The sequence below is a fragment of the Petromyzon marinus genome, chromosome 1 (assembly GCF_048934315.1).
Source record: "Petromyzon marinus isolate PM22_M1 ecotype Great Lakes invasive population chromosome 1, UKy_Petmar_22M1.pri1.0, whole genome shotgun sequence".
NCBI classification, from domain to species: Eukaryota; Metazoa; Chordata; class Hyperoartia; order Petromyzontiformes; family Petromyzontidae; genus Petromyzon; species Petromyzon marinus.
Window position 1 is genome coordinate 15,524,481 of NC_133667.1, and position 20,032 is coordinate 15,544,512.

Below are 20,032 nucleotides of genomic sequence, written 5' to 3' on the forward strand. Positions count from 1 at the left end.
CGGTTCAGATAATCGTCACTGGTATTGTCCGTGAGCGGGATTGAACCCGGGTCGCCAGGTTCATAGCGCAGCACGCTAACCGCTACACTATCGCTCCCCACACACACACCTACACACACACCTACACACAGACACCTACACACACACACCTAGACACACCCACATGTAAACACACCATGTAAACACACCCACATGTAAACACACACACCTACACACACACACCTAGACACACCCACATGTAAACAGACACAGATCACACATCCCCCATATAGCCTTAACAGACTGTAGGGGCAAGTGCTGTTAGCGAGCACCTATGAAGGCCGGAACGGTACACGAGTGGCAATGTTTACACACCGCACCAGGTACTCATTTGAGGCTGAGTCGACCTAGGGGAGGCCCGGGACCGGTTCAGATAATCGTCACTGGTGTTGGCCGTGAGCGGGAATCGAACCCGGGTCGCTAGGTTCATAGCGCAGCGCGCTAACCGCTACACTATCGCTCCACATGTAAACACACACACCTACATGTAAACACACACACCTACACACACACACCTACACACACACACCTAGACACACCCACATGTAAACACACACACCTACACACACACACCTACACACACACGTCAACACAACGATCCCCCATATAGCCTTACAGACTGTAGGGGCAAGTGCTGTTAGCGATCACCTATGAAGGCAACAACAACAACAACCGCCATTCGCCACTAAGTGGCGGTGACGTCACCACGACGCTTGTGCCAGGCTATGTGCACCCTGAGGCCACGTGAAGTGTCGAACGCCCGCTGGCAGGAGGTCACGGGGCAGACCCAGGTGCCACGGGTCGACTGACTGAGATGACTTGCTGATGCACCACCTGTGCCCCCTACTGTGCCAACCTGCTGTGCTTTAGCCACCCGGCGCTCCGCTCGCTGTTGTGAGCGTCGCTCCTCCGCCCTCCGTTGTTGTTGGAGGGCGACTGCCTCCAACTGCCCAGTAGCATCCTTCACGAGCCTCCTCCACAGAGGCCGATCTTGACACCGCTGGTACCAGTCATCGGCAAGTCCACTCAGCTCCACGTCCTCCTGTACCACATCACTCCATCTCTTCTCTAGCCCGTGCCGCGCCCGCTTAGCCCCCTCAATCCGGCCAAACAAAAGCTGTTTCGGCATGCGGTGGCTGGGCATGCGGGCTACATGACCCAGCCATCGCAGCCTTGCCTGCCGGAGGAGCTCACCGATGGGACCCTGCCCAGATCTTTCAAGGATTTGTGAGCTCCTCACACAATCCAGTCTGGTTAAACCCAGGATGGATCGTAGGCAGGCCAGCCTAACTGTTTCTAACCGGCGAAGATGTTCCATTAGGGGGGTCCACGTTTCGCAAGCGTAGAGAAGGGAGGGAATGACCGTGGCCGAGAAGACCTGAAGCTTAGTGCGGAGCGACAGACCAGGTAGCTTCCACACAGCGTTACGCAACCGATGAAAAGATATTGCCGCTCGACTGATTCGGAGTGAGACCTCTGCTGTTAAACTGGAGCCAGTCATAAGCACACTGCCCAGGTATGGGAAACTCTCCACTCTCTCCACAACTGCCCCATCACCGATTGGGAGTTGTGGGGGTGGAGTGTCCGATGGTACAAAATACCCAGGCAGGTGCTTAGTTTTGGTGGGGCTGATGGTAAGGCCCCACCTCTTAGTGGCACGCTCCAGTCTCAGCAGCAGCGTCTCCAACTCCTCCTCTGACTGAGCAGCTATTACCAAGTCATCAGCATACATAACGTGGTTGAGCAATAGGGAGCCATCCCTTGACCGCACCCGGGCATCGATTAGCCTCCCATTATATCTGTACCATATGGAGATTCCCCCGGTACAGCTATTGAAGGCTTCACGAACTATGTGGTCAAAATAGATGTTAAATAATGTGGGAGCCAGAGGACATCCCTGTCGCACCCCAAGGTGTACAGGGAATGGCTCTGACTCCCGGCCACGTAGTTTTACCCGGGCCCGCTCACCATCATGAAGGTCCTTAATGATCGTGAGCAGAGGGTCAGGTACTCCAAAAGCACGAAGAACGACCCAGAGCCCAGGCCTACTGATGGTATCATAGGCCTTGACCAGGTCAATAAAGCAGAGATGTAGGTCTTGTTGGAATTCCCTACACCTCTGCTGTAGCAGACGGACAGAAAAATATGGCATCTGTGCAGGACCGCCCTTTCCTGAAACCGCATTGGGGCTCCGCAAGCCTCTCCTCAGCGTGCCTGGCAAGGCGATGCTGAATAATCCTTGCCAGGACCTTTCCCGGCACACTGAGGAGTGAGATGCCCCTGTAGTTGTTACAGTCTGTGCGGTCCCCCTTCTTAAAAAGGGGGACCACCAGGGCATCCTTCCAATCCTGCGGAACCCGTCCAGTGGTCCAGACTGTTGTTATGATGTCATATAGGGCAGTCTGTGCACAAACGCCACCCTCCCTCAGCATTTCGCTTGGGAGATCATCTCTGCCCGCTGCCTTTCCTGGTCTCAGACTCCGGATCGCCTTCAATACTTCCTCAGCAGATGGCACCTCAGCCAGCCACTCACAGGGGGTGACTTCATCCAATATTTGAGGCACCGCAGCCTCAGCAGGGTCATCCTCACTTTGTGCCACGATGTTTTCCTGGCTGAGGGATTTTCCCTCCCCCAGGACCTCACAGAAATGCTCAGCAAATCTGCGAACCTGTTCCTGGGGGTCGGAAATTGGATCACCGTTTTTTCCCCTAATGATGGTAATAGGTGTGGCGCTGCAGGTTACTTTTTTGATGGAGTTAAATAGAGATTTGTGATCACGGGCCACTGAGGCAGACTCCATCTCCTCAGCAACCCGCGACCACCACCCATCCTTGCAGCGCCTCACGGCTCTCCGAACCTCCGAGCGAAGGCTGCGGTAAGCCTCCTCATTCTCTGACGTGGGATTCTGTAGCCGATGACAGTGGGCCTGTCGCTTTTTCTCAACCATCGTGAACAACTCCTCTGTCATCCAGGGTGTCTGGGGAGGTCTGGACCGCGTACCCAAAGCAGCCATTGCAGCTGCATGAGTCACAGTCCTAAACCTCGCCCATTTACCCTCGACATCAGGAGGAGTCGGGGACGATGCCAATCCCAGCCGCAAGCGATGATGAAATTCTCGCTTGCAACTTTCATCAGATAACTGAGACCAGGCCACTTTAGGTTGGAATGGGGTCCTGGGTGTACACCCACCACCGGAGTGGAAGAATGGCAGGCGCATCTTACAGATGACTAGTCGATGGTCAGAGGGAAGATCAGCTCCACGGTAGGTCCTGGTGTCAAGGACATGGGCTCGCATTCGCTGGTCCGTCACTATGTAGTCCAGCAGATGTTCTTGCTTGGACCCGGCATGCATCCATGATGTTGTGTGGATGCGCCGATGCCGGAACAGCGTGTTGGTAATTACAAGCCCATGGGCTGCACAAAAATCTAGCAGCCTCCTACCGTTGTTATTGAGCTGATCTGGCCCATGCCCTCCAATCACTCCAGACCAGGTGCCAGTATCATGACCAACTCGGGCATTGAAGTCACCCAACATGATGACTCTATCCCGAGGGGCCACTTTAGCCAGCACCTGTGACAGGAGGTCATAGAAGGCATCTGACTCATCGGCTTTGCCTGCATCCCTCCACGGATGTTCATCTTCGGTGGGGGCATAAGTAACCACGACCACCATTCCTCGCCTCCGGTTGATGGGAAGGCGAGCCCAAAGTAGCCTGGGGCTTACAGCTTCCCACACCTCACCGCCACGCTCCCACGCCCCCTTCATTCTTTTGTTCAAAAGAAGACCCACACCCTGTTGTTTGGCAGTCTGCTGCGCCGAGTAGAGGACTGTCCACCCCTCATGGTGGCAGGAGCCAGAGCCGGTCCACCGGACCTCCTGAATGCCGCATAGATCCAGGCGGTACCGGTCCAGCTCCCGACAGAGGAGTGGCAGCCTCTCCTCTGCAGTGAGCGTTCGAACATTCCACGTGGCCAACCGTAGTGGCTTTTCGTTGTTTCTGGAGTAGCCCCGAGGGTAGGTATTCAATCTCCTGGCTCCGCCAATTGGGGTTTGGCCAGGAGACGTCATAGACGCCTGGCCCCCCGGGGCCTCCGGCACAAGCTTAGTTGTTACATATTTCAGTTTAATTCGTAGTTTCGTGGTAATTAATTGAAGGTGGAGGGGTTACCAGCCCCTCGCACCCGTCCAGAGCCCCCGTTTAGCCCCTGTGGTGGACACATATGCCATGAGGGGAGGAGCCAATCAAAATTGGATCTCCCCCCACAGCGCTGTCCACGACAGAGTTGCCCGTCCGGCACCGCGAGGAGGTAGGGGGTTGTTTTGCCGTGTGTGTGTATGTGTGTGAAGGCACACACACATACACACACACGTAAACAACAACCGCCATTCGCCACTAAGTGGCGGTGACGTCACCACGACACTTGTGCCAGGCCACACGTAAACACACACAACTACACACACACGTAAACACCCACACACATACGTAGACGCACACACCCACACACACACACACGTAAACACACACACACACACGTAAACACAAACACCTACACACACGTAAACACAAACACCTACACACACGTAAACACAAACACCTACACTCACGTAAACACACACACACCTACACACACATGTAAACACCCACACATACGTAGACGCACACACCTACACACACGCAACAACAAACACCTACACACACACACGTAAACACACACACGTAAACACAAACACCTACACACACGTAAACACAAACACCTACACACATGTAAACACAAACACCTACACACACGTAAACACACACACACCTACACACACATGTAAACACCCACACATACGTAGACGCACACACCTACACACACGCAACAACAAACACCTACACACACACACGTAAACACACACGTAAACAACAACCGCCATTCGCCACTAAGTGGCGGTGACGTCACCACGACGCTTGTGCCAGGCCACACGTAAATACAAACACCTACACACACACGTAAACACCCACACATACGTAGACAAAAAGATCCCCCATATAGCCTTAACAGACTGTAGGGGCAAGTGCTGTTAGCGATCACCTATGAAGGCACACACACATACACACACACGTAAACAACAACCGCCATTCGCCACTAAGTGGCGGTGACGTCACCACGACACTTGTGCCAGGCCACAGGTACTCATTTGAGGCTGAGTCGACCTAGGGGAGGCCCGGGACCGGTTCAGATAATCGTCACTGGTGTTGGCCGTGAGCGGGAATCGGGTCGCCGGGTTCGTAGGGCGGCGTAGCGCTAACCTCTACACGTACACACACAGACACCTAGACACGCAGACGCACACACCTACACACACACGTAAACACACACACGTAGACCACACACCTACACACACACAGGTAGACACACCCACACACACACGTAGACACACCCACACACACAGACCCACACACACACGTAGACACACCCACCCACACCCACACACACGCGTGCGTGCGTCACCTCGCTGCCCGGCTCTCCGTGCGCTCCCAGCTCCTGGTTGACGCGCCTCGCGAGGCTGACGGCCGAGATGCGTCGCGGCTGCGTGCACACCACCATGAAGGGGGCAGCACCACCCTCCTCACAGGCCGGGGACTCTCCTGGGGGGCGAGGGGGGTGGGGGGGTGAGTGGGGGATAAAGGAGGGGGGAGGAAGTGGGGGGAGATGAGGGGGGGATGAGGGGGGGAGAAGTGGGGGAAGGGGGGGGGGCAGCATCCGACCTCTTGCGTCTTGGCGATGAATTTGACACCCGTGGCGTCTGCACTCACTCACCCCCGACCCCTCACCTCTAGCCCCTCACCCCTGACCTTCGACCCCCAGACCCCTGCACCCCCGACTCACCGGCCAGGAACTCCTCGAGCAGGAACTGCGGCACCTGGGTGCTCTTCCCGCTGCCCGTCTCCCCGGCGACGATGACCACTCGGTGCGTCGCCATGGCGCCCACCAGCTGCTCGCGGTGCTGCGACACGGGCAGGGCCCGGCGCTCGGCGCGGAGCCTCTCGGCCGCCGGCGAGGAGCGGAGGCGCCGGAAGAGGTGGCGGCACGCGGCCAGGGAGCCCCGCCCTGCCGCGTCCTCCGCACCGCCGCCGCCGCCGCCGCCGTCACCGCGCCCGTCGCACGTAACGTCGTTGCCGCCGCCGTTTTTCGCTTCCTCATCCTCCTCCTCGTCATCCACGTCGTCGTCGTCGTCGCCGGAGCCGGAGCCGGAGCCGCTGCCCTCCGAGTCGTCCCACGACTCCTTGAGCCCACCGTCGCTGTCCTGCGGAACGCGACGGCAGAAGGGAACTGTGAAACTCGTTTCTTCACGGCCGCCTCTCTCTGTCGCGTTTACTCGGTCGTTCTCCTGCCCCTCCGACACGCACCGCCGATTCAGCGCCTGCTGGCTACGTACGGTGCGGAGGACGTTCAAAGTACGGTACATAGACTCACAGAGAGCCCATCGTCTCACACAGAGACCCATAGACTCACACGGCAGAGATCCATAGACTCACACGGCAGAGATCCATAGACTCACACGGCAGAGACCCATAGACTCACACGGCAGAGACCCATAGACTCACACAGCAGAGACCCATAGACTCACACAGCAGAGACCCATAGACTCACACGGCAGAGACCCATAGACTCACACGGCAGAGATCCATAGACTCACACAGCAGAGACCCATAGACTCACACAGCAGAGACCCATAGACTCACACAGCAGAGACCCATAGACTCACATGGCAGAGACCCATAGACTCACACAGCAGAGACCCATAGACTCACACGGCAGAGACCCATAGACTCACACAGCAGAGACCCATAGACTCACACAGCAGAGACTCATAGACTCACACGGCAGAGACCCATAGACTCACACAGCAGAGACCCATAGACTCACACGGCAGAGACCCATAGACTCACACAGCAGAGATCCATAGACTCACACGGCAGAGATCCAAAGACTCACACAGCAGAGACTCATAGACTCATCACACAGAGACCCATAGACTCACACAGCAGAGACCCATAGACTCACACAGCAGAGACCCATAGACTCACACGGCAGAGACCCATAGACTCACACAGCAGAGATCCATAGACTCACACGGCAGAGATCCAAAGACTCACACAGCAGAGACTCATAGACTCATCACACAGAGACCCATAGACTCACACAGCAGAGACCCATAGACTCACACAGCGGAGACCCATAGACTCACACAGCAGAGATCCGTAGACTCACACAGCAGAGACCCGTAGACTCACACAGCAGAGATCCCCGTAGACTCACACAGCAGAGACCCATAGACTCACACAGCAGAGACCCATAGACTCACACAGCAGAGACCCGTAGACTCACACAGCAGAGATCCCCGTAGACTCACACAGCAGAGTCCCCCATAGACTCACACGGCAGAGACCCGCTACCCCTCCGCATACCGCTACCTCAAGCCGCGCTGCTTCACACCACGCTACTTTACACCACGCTACTTCACACCACGCTACTTTACACCACGCTACTTAACACCACGCTACTTTACACCACGCTACTTTACACCACGCTACTTCACACCACGCTACTTTACACCACGCTACTTTACACCACGCTACTTTACACCACGCTACTTTACACCACGCTACTTTACACCACGCTACTTTACACCATGCTACTTCACACCACGCTACTTTACACCACGCTACTTTACACCACGCTACTTTACACCACGCTACTTTACACCACGCTACTTTACACCACGCTACTTCACACCACGCTACTTTACACCACGCTACTTAACACCACGCTACTTTACACCACGCTACTTTACACCACGCTACTTTACACCGCACTACTTTATACAGTACTACTTTATACAGTACTACTTTATACAGTACTACTTTATACAGTACTACTTTATACAGTACTACTTTACACCGCGCTACTTTATACAGTACTACTTTATACCGGGCGTAGGGCACCTCGGACGAAGCCGCCGCTCCACACAAATCTACGCAGGACAGGAAGACGAGCGAGCGACGTCAGCCGGCATCCCAGCGCGGCGTCGGCCGGGCCGCCATCCAGCCAGGGCCAATCTGCCGCGGGTGGACGCGGTCACCCACCTGCGCGGGAGCGCGCTTCTTCCGCCCCTTGCCGCTGTGACCTTTGCGAACCCTTCGCTCCTGTTGCTCGCTCCACTGCTGCTGTTCCTGCTGCTGCTCCTGCAGCGCAGGCTGCTGCTGCTGCTGCTGCGGCTGCTGCTGCTCCTTGAGCTGCGCCAGCAGGCGGTCGAGGAACTCGTCGCGGGGCCGGTTGTTCTCGGCGAGCGCCGCCTGCTGCGCAGCCTGCTCCGCGTCACGCCACTCCAGCCACACGTCGCGGTAGGGCGGCGGCAGCAGCTGGTGGATCGACTGCGGCGGAGGCGGGCAGCGGGAGAGGGGACATTGTTTTAAACGGGGGGAGGTGAGCCCCGTCGGGAGCTGCTGCCACCCCGACACTTGGGGCCGCAAGTCACGGTAGGGGGGGGCGGCAGCAGCTGGTCTGTGGGTCTCTGTGTGTGTCTGTGGGTCTCTGTGTGTGTGTCTGTGGGTCTCTGTGTGTGTCTGTGGGTCTCTGTGTGAGTCTGTGGGTCTCTGTGTGTGTGTGTCTGTGGGTCTCTGTGTGTGAGTCTGTGGGTCTCTGTGTGTGTCTGTGGGTCTCTGTGTGTGTGTGTCTGTGGGTCTCTGTGTGTGTGTATCTGTGGGTCTCTGTGTGTGTCTCTGTGGGTCTCTGTGTGTGTCTCTGTGGGTCTCTGTGTGTGAGTCTGTGGGTCTCTGTGTGTGTCTGTGGGTCTCTGTGTGTGTGTGTCTGTGGGTCTCTGTGTGTGTGTCTGTGGGTCTCTGTGTGTGAGTCTGTGGGTCTCTGTGTGTATCTGTGGGTCTCTGTGTGTGTCTCTGTGGGTCTCTGTGTGTGTCTCTGTGGGTCTCTGTGTGTGAGTCTGTGGGTCTCTGTGTGTGTCTGTGGGTCTCTGTGTGTGTGTGTCTGTGGGTCTCTGTGTGTGTGTCTGTGGGTCTCTGTGTGTGAGTCTGTGGGTCTCTGTGTGTGAGTCTGTGGGTCTCTGTGTGTATCTGTGGGTCTCTGTGTGTGTCTCTGTGGGTCTCTGTGTGTGTCTCTGTGGGTCTCTGTGTGTGAGTCTGTGGGTCTCTGTGTGTGTCTGTGGGTCTCTGTGTGTGTCTGTGGGTCTCTGTGTGTCTCTGTGGGTCTCTGTGTGTGTGTGTCTGTGGGTCTCTGTGTGTGTCTGTGGGTCTCTGTGTGTGAGTCTGTGGGTCTCTGTGTGTGTGTCTGTGGGTCTGTGTGTGTGTCTCTGTGTGTGTGTCTGTGGGTTTCTGTGTGTGTGTCTGTGGGTCTCTGTGTGTGAGTCTGTGCGTCTCTGAGTGTGTGTCTGTGGGTCTCTGTGTGTGTGTCTGTGGGTCTCTGTGTGTGAGTCTGTGGGTCTCTGTGTGTGTCTGTGGGTCTCTGTGTGTGTCTGTGGGTCTCTGTGTGTGTGTCTGTGTGTGTCTGATGGTCTCTGTGTGTGTCTGATGGTCTCTGTGTGTGTCTGTGGGTCTCTGTGTGTGTCTCTGTGGGTCTCTGTGTGTGTCTCTATGTGTGTGTCTGTGGGTCTCTGTGTGTGTGTGTCTGTGGGTCTCTGTGTGTGTGTCTGTGGGTCTCTGTGTGTGTGTCTGTGGGTCTCTGTGTGTGTGAGTCTGTGCGTCTCTGTGTGTGTCTCTGTGGGTCTCTGTGTGTGTCTGTGTGTGTCTCTGTGGGTCTCTGTGTGTGTGTCTGTGGGTCTCTGTGTGACTCTGTGGGTCTCTGTGTGTGTCTCTGTGGGTCTCTGTGTGTGTGTCTGTGGGTCTCTGTGTGTGAGTCTGTGGGTCTCTGTGTGTGAGTCTGTGGGTCTCTGTGTGTGAGTCTGTGGGTCTCTGTGTGTGTCTCTGTGGGTCTCTGTGTGTGTCTGTGTGTGTCTCTGTGGGTCTCTGTGTGTGTGTCTGTGGGTCTCTGTGTGTGAGTCTGTGGGTCTCTGTGTGTGAGTCTGTGGGTCTCTGTGTGTGAGTCTGTGGGTCTCTGTGTGTGAGTCTGTGGGTCTCTGTGTGTGAGTCTGTGGGTCTCTGTGTGTGAGTCTGTGGGTCTCTGTGTGTGAGTCTATGGGTCTCTGCTGTGTGAGTCTATGGGTCTCTGCTGTGTGAGTCTATGGGTCTCTGCCGTGTGAGTCTATGGGTCTCTGCCATGTGAGTCTATGGGTCTCTGCTGTGTGAGTCTATGGGTCTCTGCTGTGTGAGTCTATGGGTCTCTGCTGTGTGAGTCTATGGGTCTCTGCCGTGTGAGTCTATGGGTGTCTGCTGTGTGAGTCTATGGGTCTCTGCTGTGTGAGTCTATGGGTCTCTGCTGTGTGAGTCTATGGGTCTCTGCTGTGTGAGTCTATGGGTCTCTGCCATGTGAATCTATGGGTCTCTGCTGTGTGAGTCTATGGGTCTCTGCTGTGTGAGTCTATGGGTCTCTGCTGTGTGAGTCTATGGGTCTCTGCTGTGTGAGTCTATGGGTCTCTGCTGTGTGAGTCTATGGGTCTCTGCTGTGTGAGTCTATGGGTCTTTGCTGTGTGAGTCTATGGGTCTCCGCTGTGTGAGTCTATGGATCTCTGCTGTGTGAGTCTATGGGTCTCCGCTGTGTGAGTCTATGGGTCTCTGCTGTGTGAGTCTATGGGTCTCTGCTGTGTGAGTCTATGGGTCTCCGCTGTGTGAGTCTATGGGTCTCCGCTGTGTGAGTCTATGGGTCTCCGCTGTGTGAGTCTATGGGTCTCCGCTGTGTGAGTCTATGGGTCTCTGCTGTGTGAGTCTATGGGTCTCTGCTGTGTGAGTCTATGGGTCTCCGCTGTGTGAGTCTATGGGTCTCTGCTGTGAGTCTATGGGCTCTCTGTGGCGTGAGTCTATGGGTCTCTGTGGTGTGAGTCTATGGGCTCTCTGCGAGTCTATGGGTTTCTGCCGTGTGAGTCTATGGGTCTCTGCTGTGTGAGTCTATGGGTCTCTGCTGTGTGAGTCTATGGGTCTCTGCTGTGTGAGTCTATGGGTCTCTGCTGTGTGAGTCTATGGGTCTCTGCTGTGTGAGTCTACGGATCTCTGCTGTGTGAGTCTATGGGTCTCCGCTGTGTGAGTCTATGGGTCTCTGCTGTGTGAGTCTATGGGTCTCTGCTGTGTGAGTCTATGGGTCTCCACTGTGTGAGTCTATGGGCTCTCTGTGGTGTGAGTCCATGGGTCTCTGTGGTGTGAGTCTATGGGTCTCTGTGGTGTGAGTCTATGGGTCTCTGCTCTGTGAGTCTATGGGTCTCCGCTGTGTGAGTCTATGGGTCTCTGCTGTGTGAGTCTATGGGTCTCTGTGGTGTGAGTCTATGGGTCTCTGCTCTGTGAGTCTACGGGTCTCCGCTGTGTGAGTCTATGGGTCTCTGCTGTGTGAGTCTATGGGTCTCTGCTGTGTGAGTCTATGGGTCTCTGCTGTGTGAGTCTATGGGTCTCTGCTGTGTGAGTCTATGGGTCTCCGCTGTGTGAGTCTATGGGTCTCTGCTGTGTGAGTCTATGAGTCTATGGGTGTCTGCCGTGTGAGTCTATGGGTCTCTGTGTGAGTCTATGGGTCTCCGCTGTGTGAGTCTATGGGTCTCTGCTGTGTGAGTCTATGGGTCTCCACTGTGTGAGTCTATGGGCTCTCTGTGGCGTGAGTCTATGGGTCTCTGTGGTGTGAGTCTATGGGCTCTCTGCGAGTCTATGGGTCTCTGCCGTGTGAGTCTATGGGTCTCTGCTGTGTGAGTCTATGGGTCTCTGCTGTGTGAGTCTATGGGTCTCCACTGTGTGAGTCTATGGGCTCTCTGTGGTGTGAGTCCATGGGTCTCTGTGGTGTGAGTCTATGGGTCTCTGTGGTGTGAGTCTATGGGCTCGCTGTGGTGTGAGTCTATGGGTCTCTGCTCTGTGAGTCTATGGGTCTCTGCTGTGTGAGTCTATGGGCTCTCTGTGGTGTGAGTCTATGGGTCTCCGCTGTGTGAGTCTATGGGCTCTCTGTGGTGTGAGTCCATGGGTCTCTGTGGTGTGAGTCTATGGGTCTCTGTGGTGTGAGTCTATGGGCTCGCTGTGGTGTGAGTCTATGGGTCTCTGCTCTGTGAGTCTATGGGTCTCTGCTGTGTGAGTCTATGGGCTCTCTGTGGTGTGAGTCTATGGGTCTCCGCTGTGTGAGTCTATGGGTCTCTGCTGTGTGAGTCTATGGGTCTCCGCTGTGTAGTTTCTCGGCACGTCACCGCTGGGGGTGACGACGCGAGAGAAAAACGGTTGTCTCCAGGAGGAGGGATCCGGTGAGCTACCTCCCCTCTGTACCGCCACCCACTCGCTCGCACGCACATACACACGTGCGCACACACACGCACGCGCACGCACGCACGCGCTCGCACGCACACGCACACGTGCGCGTCACCACGTACCTGTCCCTTGCACAGGTGCCAGAGCGCGAGCGTCGCTCCCAGGTGCTGAGCCTGCATGGAGTCCTCGCACACGACGACGGGGCAAACCTCGAGCACGCCGCCCTCCTTGAGCCTGTCCACCGTCACCCTGCCACGGCACGGCGACGACGACGACAGACAGACAGACAAAACAACGTCGCACGTCGGAGGTGCAACGAGCAAGAGGAACGAGCGGGGGGGGGTGGAGGTGACGGTGTTCCTTAAGGCAGTGGTCCCCAACCCCCTGTTAGGAACCGGGCCGCACAGCAGCAGCAGGAGGAGGAGTAGAGAGCGGTGAGTCCGCACGTTGCCCGACCCCCATTGTTTTATTATCCACCGCTTCCGTCCGCGCCTCTTTCCCGCACCGCGCGCTCAGTCTCAGTCACGTGGTGTTGGTATAAAGCCCACGAGCTCTAACCCCCGAGTAGCCACGATGAGTAAAAATAAACACAAAAACGTCGTTGGAGAGCTTCTTTGAAAAGGGGGAAAGACCCAATGATGACCACCCCCCCTCCCTCCCGCCCCGGGTCCGTGAAACAGTTGTCTTCCACGGCACCGGTCCCTGGGGCCAAGAAGGTTGTGGACCGCTGCCTTAAGGAACAGCTTCGGGACCCGTTGGGTTTGCCGGCGCTATCAAAAACGATGGGGGGGGGGGGGGAACGGAGAATCGGCTTGAAACCCCCTTCCTGGCAATCGGCGAGGCGTTTCGCCACGAGTGCCACGTGCGGTTAATGCAGCCGCTCGCGATAGGCGTCTGCCCGTTTGGTGCTCGGAACATCCGAGCGCAAACTCCTGCACGGTCGGAGGTCTGGCGCGTCCGCCAAAGCCTCCCCCGGGTCTCTGCCCGTTAAAGTCCGCCTCTAGGGGTGAGGCTCAACGTGACGCGCCTGAGCGCAGGCGGGTTCGGTTTTGCCGCCGTACGTTTCCACGCGGAGACGGCACTCCGGGGGCGCTGTCACCTGCGACGGCCAGGTACGCTTTCTGGCAGGAGATAAATCAATAAAATTAAATCAAATCATTGGAAAGATTTGATAAATCATTTCAGTTCTTAATTGATTGTTCACGCTTACAGTGGCTTTCAGACAGCATACATTATAAAAAATTTCATCTCCACCCTCCTCTTTTCAAAAAAAAATAGATGGACTAGTCCTGGGCAAACTGCCAAATCGCTGCGCGTGACGCCAACGTTTTTTATAAATAAATAAATGTGCCGTTTTAAAAATAAATTTATGCAAACCGACACACCTGATGATGACCGTTTGAGTTATGGTCGAAACGTGAGAATTTTTTTTATTGTTTTATATATATTTTGTTATTTTGTTGTTTCTCTTCAACGTGACTTTACCGAAAAAACTAAGAATATAAAAATGTGATTTTGTTTGTTATTTTACCAAGTAAGAAGGCCCCACTGAACTACTACGTAGCGCTTTTTTGTTTTAGTGCAAGCGGAGCCGCCGAGTCGCAAGACGATAGCTCGACAGAGTGGGCTCATTATCGTCGTCATCGTCACGACGCGTGGACATTCATAGCAAAACGAGTCTTTCAAACGAGTGACGTTGATTCTGAAATGAGAGAGAAAAAAATGCAACGCGACCACGGGAGAGAGAGAGATAGAGAGAGATAGAGAGAGATAGAGAGAGAGAGAGATAGAGAGAGATAGAGAGAGATAGAGAGAGATAGAGAGAGATAAAGAGAGAGATAGAGAGATAGAGATAGAGAGAAATATAGAGAGAGATAGAGAGAGAGAGAGATAGAGAGAGAGATAGAGAGAGATAGAGAAATAGAGAGAGAGATAGAGAGAGATAGAGAGAGAGATAGAGATAGAGAGAGATAGAGAGATAGATAGAGAGAGAGATAGAGAGAGATAGAGATAGATAGAGAGATAGAGATAGACAGAGAGAGATTAAGAGAGATAGAGAGAGATAGAGAGATAGAGAGAGATAGACAGAGAGATATTAAGAGAGATAGACAAAGAGTCGCCGGGAACTGCAGGCGGCGTCTTTGCCGCACGCATTGCCCGCGGGGCTCTTGAAACATCGAGTTCGGTAGCGGGAATTCGGGCGCGGAAAAGTTGGCTCCCCCCCCCCCCTCGTCACTTTGCCGAGCCGCTCACTCTCCGTCGCCCCCGAACGCAACGGTCGCGGCGCCGGCGCGGGTCGGGGGTCGGGGGTCGGGGGTCGGGGGTCGGGCGCCGGCGCTCACCGGCTTCTCCAGTAGCGGCCGGCCGGCACCTTGTGGAAGCCGGGCGCCGGGCTGCGCGGAAGGCGCTTGCGGCACCAGTCGATGAGGAACTGCTTGGGAGACTTCCCCGTCCAGTTGCGGGCGCTGTACTCGAAGCTGCGCACGTCCAGCGGCGCCCGTCCCGCGCCTACGACCCGCGCGTGCCGTAAACACCGCCGCCGCCGTCACGCGACTCACACAGAGATCCACAGACTCACACAGAGATCCACAGACTTGCATAGAGACCCACAGACTCACACAGAGACCCACAGACTCACACAGAGACCCACAGACTCACACAGAGACCCACAGACTCACACAGAGATCCACAGACTTGCATAGAGACCCAGAAACTCACACAGAGACCCACAGACTCCCACAGAGACCCACAGACTCACACAGAGACCCACAGACTCACACAGAGATCCACAGACTTGCATAGAGACCCAGAAACTCACACAGAGACCCACAGACTCACACAGAGACCCACAGACTCACGCAGAGACCCACAGACTCACGCAGAGATCCACAGACTTGCACAGGGAACCAGAAACTCACACAGAGACCCACAGACTCACACAGAGACCCACAGACTCACACAGAGACCCACAGACTCACACAGAGATCCACAGACTTGCATAGAGACCCATACTCACACAGAGACCCATAGACTCACACAGAGACCCATAGACTCACACAGAGACCCACAGACTCACACAAAGACCCACAGACTCACACAGAGACCCACAGACTCACACAGAGATCCACAGACTTGCAAAGAGACCCAAAAACTTACACAGAGACCCATAGACTGGTGTGGATACCCATACTCACACAGAGACCCACAGACTCACACAGAGATCCACAGACTTGCATAGAGACCCAAAAACTTACACAGAGACCCATAGACTGGTGTGGATACCCATACTCACACAGAGACCCACAGACTCACACAGAGATCCTGTGTCTCTCTGTCTCTGTGTCTCTCTGTCTGTCTCTCTCTGTCTGTCTCTCTCTCTCTGTGCGTCTCTGTCTGTGTCTCTCTGTCTGTGTCTCTCTGTCTGTGTCTCTCTGTCTGTGTCTCTCTCTCTGTGTCTCTCTCTCTCTGTGTCTCTCTCTCTGTGTCTCTCTCTCTGTGTCTCTCTGTGTCTCTCTGTCTGTATCTCTCTCTCGCTGTGTCTCTCTGTCTCTGTCTCTATGTCTGTCTCTCTCTCTCTGTGTCTCTCTCTCTGTGTCTCTCTGTCTGTGTCTCTATGTCTGTCTCTCTCTCTGTCTGTGCCTCTCTGTCTGTGTCTCTCTGTGTGTCTCTCTCTCCGTGTCTCTCTGTGTCTCTCTCTGTGTCTCTGTGTCTCTCTCTCTCTCTGTGTCTATCTGTGTCGCTCCGTGTGTCTCTCTGTGTCTCTGTGTGTCTCTCTCCGTGTGTCTCTCTCCGTGTGTCTCTCTCCATGTTTCTCTCTCTCTGTGTCTCTCTCTGTGTCTCTCTCTTTCTGTGTGTCTCTCTGTGTGTCTCTCTGTGTGTCTCTGTGTGTGTGTGTCTCTCTCTCTGTGTCTTACACAGAGACCCATAGACTGGTGTGGATACCCATACTCACACAGAGACCCACAGACTCACACAGAGATCCTGTGTCTCTCTGTCTCTAATCGATGCCCGGGTGCGGTCAAGGGATGGCTCCCTATTGCTCAACCACGTTATGTATGCTGATGACTTGGTAATAGCTGCTCAGTCAGAGGAGGAGTTGGAGACGCTGCTGCTGAGACTGGAGCGTGCCACTAAGAGGTGGGGCCTTACCATCAGCCCCACCAAAACTAAGCACCTGCCTGGGTATTTTGTACCATCGGACACTCCACCCCCACAACTCCCAATCGGTGATGGGGCAGTTGTGGAGAGAGTGGAGAGTTTCCCATACCTGGGCAGTGTGCTTATGACTGGCTCCAGTTTAACAGCAGAGGTCTCACTCCGAATCAGTCGAGCGGCAATATATTTTCATCGGTTGCGTAACGCTGTGTGGAAGCTACCTGGTCTGTCGCTCCGCACTAAGCTTCAGGTCTTCTCGGCCACGGTCATTCCCTCCCTTCTCTACGCTTGCGAAACGTGGACCCCCCTAATGGAACATCTTCGCCGGTTAGAAACATTTAGGCTGACCTGCCTACGATCCATCCTGGGTTTAACCAGACTGGATTGTGTGAGGAGCTCACAAATCCTTGAAAGATCTGGGCAGGGTCCCATCGGTGAGCTCCTCCGGCAGGCAAGGCTGCGATGGCTGGGTCATGTAGCCCTCATGCCCAGCCACCGCATGCCGAAACAGCTTTTGTTTGGCCGGATTGAGGGGGCTAAGCGGCCGCGGCACGGGCTAGAGAAGAGATGGAGTGATGTGGTACAGGAGGACGTGGAGCTGAGTGGACTTGCCGATGACTGGTACCAGCGGTGTCAAGATCGGCCTCTGTGGAGGAGGCTCGTGAAGGATGCTACTGGGCAGTTGGAGGCAGTCGCCCTCCAACAACAACGGAGGGCGGAGGAGCGACGCTCACAACAGCGAGCGGAGCGCCGGGTGGCTAAAGCACAGCAGGTTGGCACAGTAGGGGGCACAGGTGGTGCATCAGCCAGTCATCTCAGTCAGTCGACCCGTGGCACCTGGGTCTGCCCCGTGACCTCCTGCCAGCGGGCGTTCGACACTTCACGTGGCCTCAGGGTGCACATAGCCTGGCACAAGCGTCGTGGTGACGTCACCGCCACTTAGTGGCGAATGGCGGTTGTTGTTGTTGTTGTCTCTCTCTCTGTGTCTCTCTCTGTGTGTGTCTCTCTCTCTGTGTCTCTCTGTGTCTCACTGTGTCTCTGTGTGTCTCTCTCTGTCTCTCTCTCTGTGTCTCTCTCCGTGTGTCTCTCTCTCTCTGTGTCTCTCTGTCTCTGTCTCTATGTCTGTCTCTCTCTCTCTGTGTGTCTCTCTCTCTGTCTCTCTCTGTGTCTCTGTGTCTCTCTCTCTCTGTGAGTCTCTCTGTGTGTGTCTCTGTGTGTGTCTCTCTCTGTGTCTCTGTGTGTCTCTCTCTCTCTCTGTGTGTGTCTGTGTGTGTCTCTGTGTGTGTCTCTCCGTGTGTCTCTCTCTCCGTCCCACCTCTCGGCGGCTCTTTCTTTGCCTCCGTCTTCTCCGCGCCTCCCTCCAGCAGCTTGAGGCCGGCCAGGGCTTCGTCAGGCGACACCTCCGCCGTCTCCTTGGCGACCGTCTGCCTGGCGGCTTTCACCTTGGCCACCATCTCCCTGGCGACGGTCTCCTTGGCGACCATCTCCCTGGCGACGGTCTCCTTGGCGACCGTCTGCCTGGCGGCCGCCTGCTTGGCGGCCCTCTCCCTGGCCACGGCCTCCTTGGCCATCAACTCCCTGGCGGCCCTCTCCCTGGCGAGGGCCTCCTTGGCCATCAACTCCCTGGCGGCCGCCTCCCTGGCGAGGGCCTCCTTGGCGACCGTCACCTTGGCGACGGTCTCCTTGGACGCCGTCCCCTTGACGACGGCCTCCCGGTCGCCCGCGGCGAGCTGCAGGCCGGGCAGCTTCACGGCGGGATTGAACATGGGGTGGCTTTCCAGCCGAAGCATCCCTGAGGAGCGGGGGGTGGGGGGGGTGGGGGGGGTGGGGGAACGGGAGGGGGGGGGGCGGGCAACACCACGAGGTGTCGGTAAACATCCCGAGGATCGATTGGTCAAGAGGCTGACGGTGGTGAAGTGGCGGTCAAAGGAGGGGAGGGAGGAGGCGGGGATGGAGGGTGGGAGGAGAGGGAGGGAGGGGGCAGAGAAGAAAGGAGGGAAGGAGGGGGAGGGAGGGAGTGGGGAAAAGGGAGGGCGGTAGGGAGGGGGCAGGGGAGGGGGGGGGAGAGGGAGGGAGGAGGCGGGGGAGGGAGAGAGAGGGAGGGAGGAGGCGGGAGAGGGGAGTTAGAGGGAGGGAGAGAGGGGGCGGGGGAGGTGAGGGGGGGAGAGGGAGGGAGGGGGCGGGGGAAGGGAGGGGGGGAGAGGGAGGGACGGGGCGGGGGAGGGGAGGGGGGGAGAGGGAGGGAGGGAGGGGGCGGGGGAGGGGTGGGAGAGAGAGGGAGGGAGGGGGCAGAGGAGGAGAGGGGGAGAGGGAGGGGGGAGAGGGAGGGGGAGAGGGAGGGGGGAGAGGGAGGGAGGGGGCGGGGAGGGGGAGAGGGATGGAGGGGGCGGGGAGTTTGAGAGAGGGAGGGGGGGAGAGGGAGGGGGAGAGGGAGGGGGGAGGGGAGGGGGGGAGGGGGGGGCCATACGTCTAGACAGCGAGGCTTCTTCACTGCGTGCGCGTCTCTCCGCGGCGCCGTCTCCCCGGGATTTGGCGTCCGCCGCTCGCTCCCTCGCGTCCAGGAGACGCGCCGTGAGGCTCAGGTAGCGCTCGTCCTGCACGGGAGACACACGGGGAGACACACGGTGAGACACAGAGAGACACAGTGAGACACACGGTGAGACACACGGTGAGACACACGGTGAGACACAGAGAGACACAGTGAGACACACGGTGAGACACACGGTGAGACACACGGTGAGACAAACAGGGTGAGACATGGTGAGACACGGTGAGACACACGGTGAGACACACGGTGAGACACACGGTGAGACAAACAGGGTGAGACATGGTGAGACACGGTGAGATACACGGTGAGACACATGGTGAGACACACGGTGAGACACACGGTGAGACACACAATGAGACACACGGTGAGACACACGGTGAGACACACGGTGAGACACGCGGTGAGACACACGGTGAGACACGTGGGGAGAATTCTGTTTTACTGAAGTCAGCAGCGAGCGGAGGGCAGCAAAACAACAGTCACCGTTGTACCGTACCCACACGCTCCCACGCCTACGGCCGAAGCACCGCCGCCCACGCGAGCGGCCCCTCATCCAGCAGTGGATCACCGCGACCGGCCCGGCGGCCGCCACCTTACCGGGTCCGAGTCCCACGCTCCCACGTCATCGTCGTCCTCCTCCTCCTCCTCCTTCTCCTCGTCGCTCTCCTCTTCCGCGTAGCGGAGGACCCAGTCCTTGACCGAGGCGTCCGTGGATCTCCCGTCGTCTGCCTGCGCCGCACACCCCCCCCCCCCCGCCATCACCCCCACCCCACGGTGCAGGGAACCGCACGAACGCCTCCATCAGGGAGCGTCACGCCAACTCACGAAAGCAGCCGCGCCCTTTGGTGGCCCGGCCGTCGGAACAAAGACGCCAAGCGACCCCCGACCCCCGACCCCCGACCCCCGACCCGCGTCCGGCCGCCC

At 56.7% G+C, this 20,032-nt stretch overlaps 1 protein-coding gene across 1 annotated transcript in view; it reads right to left on the reverse strand.

The window, feature by feature from the left end:
• DHX29 (DExH-box helicase 29) overlaps positions 1-20,032 on the reverse strand; it is a 61,163-nt gene that overhangs the window by 34,390 nt on the left and 6,741 nt on the right. The window contains exons 7-14 of the mRNA XM_076063217.1: positions 19,706-19,837; positions 19,028-19,154; positions 17,876-18,352; positions 14,748-14,913; positions 12,528-12,654; positions 8,176-8,463; positions 5,915-6,332; positions 5,537-5,673 (exon numbers count right to left, since the gene is read on the reverse strand). Of these exons, the coding sequence (XP_075919332.1) occupies positions 5,537-5,673; positions 5,915-6,332; positions 8,176-8,463; positions 12,528-12,654; positions 14,748-14,913; positions 17,876-18,352; positions 19,028-19,154; positions 19,706-19,837 (1,872 nt within the window). The remainder of the gene's footprint in view (positions 1-5,536; positions 5,674-5,914; positions 6,333-8,175; positions 8,464-12,527; positions 12,655-14,747; positions 14,914-17,875; positions 18,353-19,027; positions 19,155-19,705; positions 19,838-20,032) is intronic.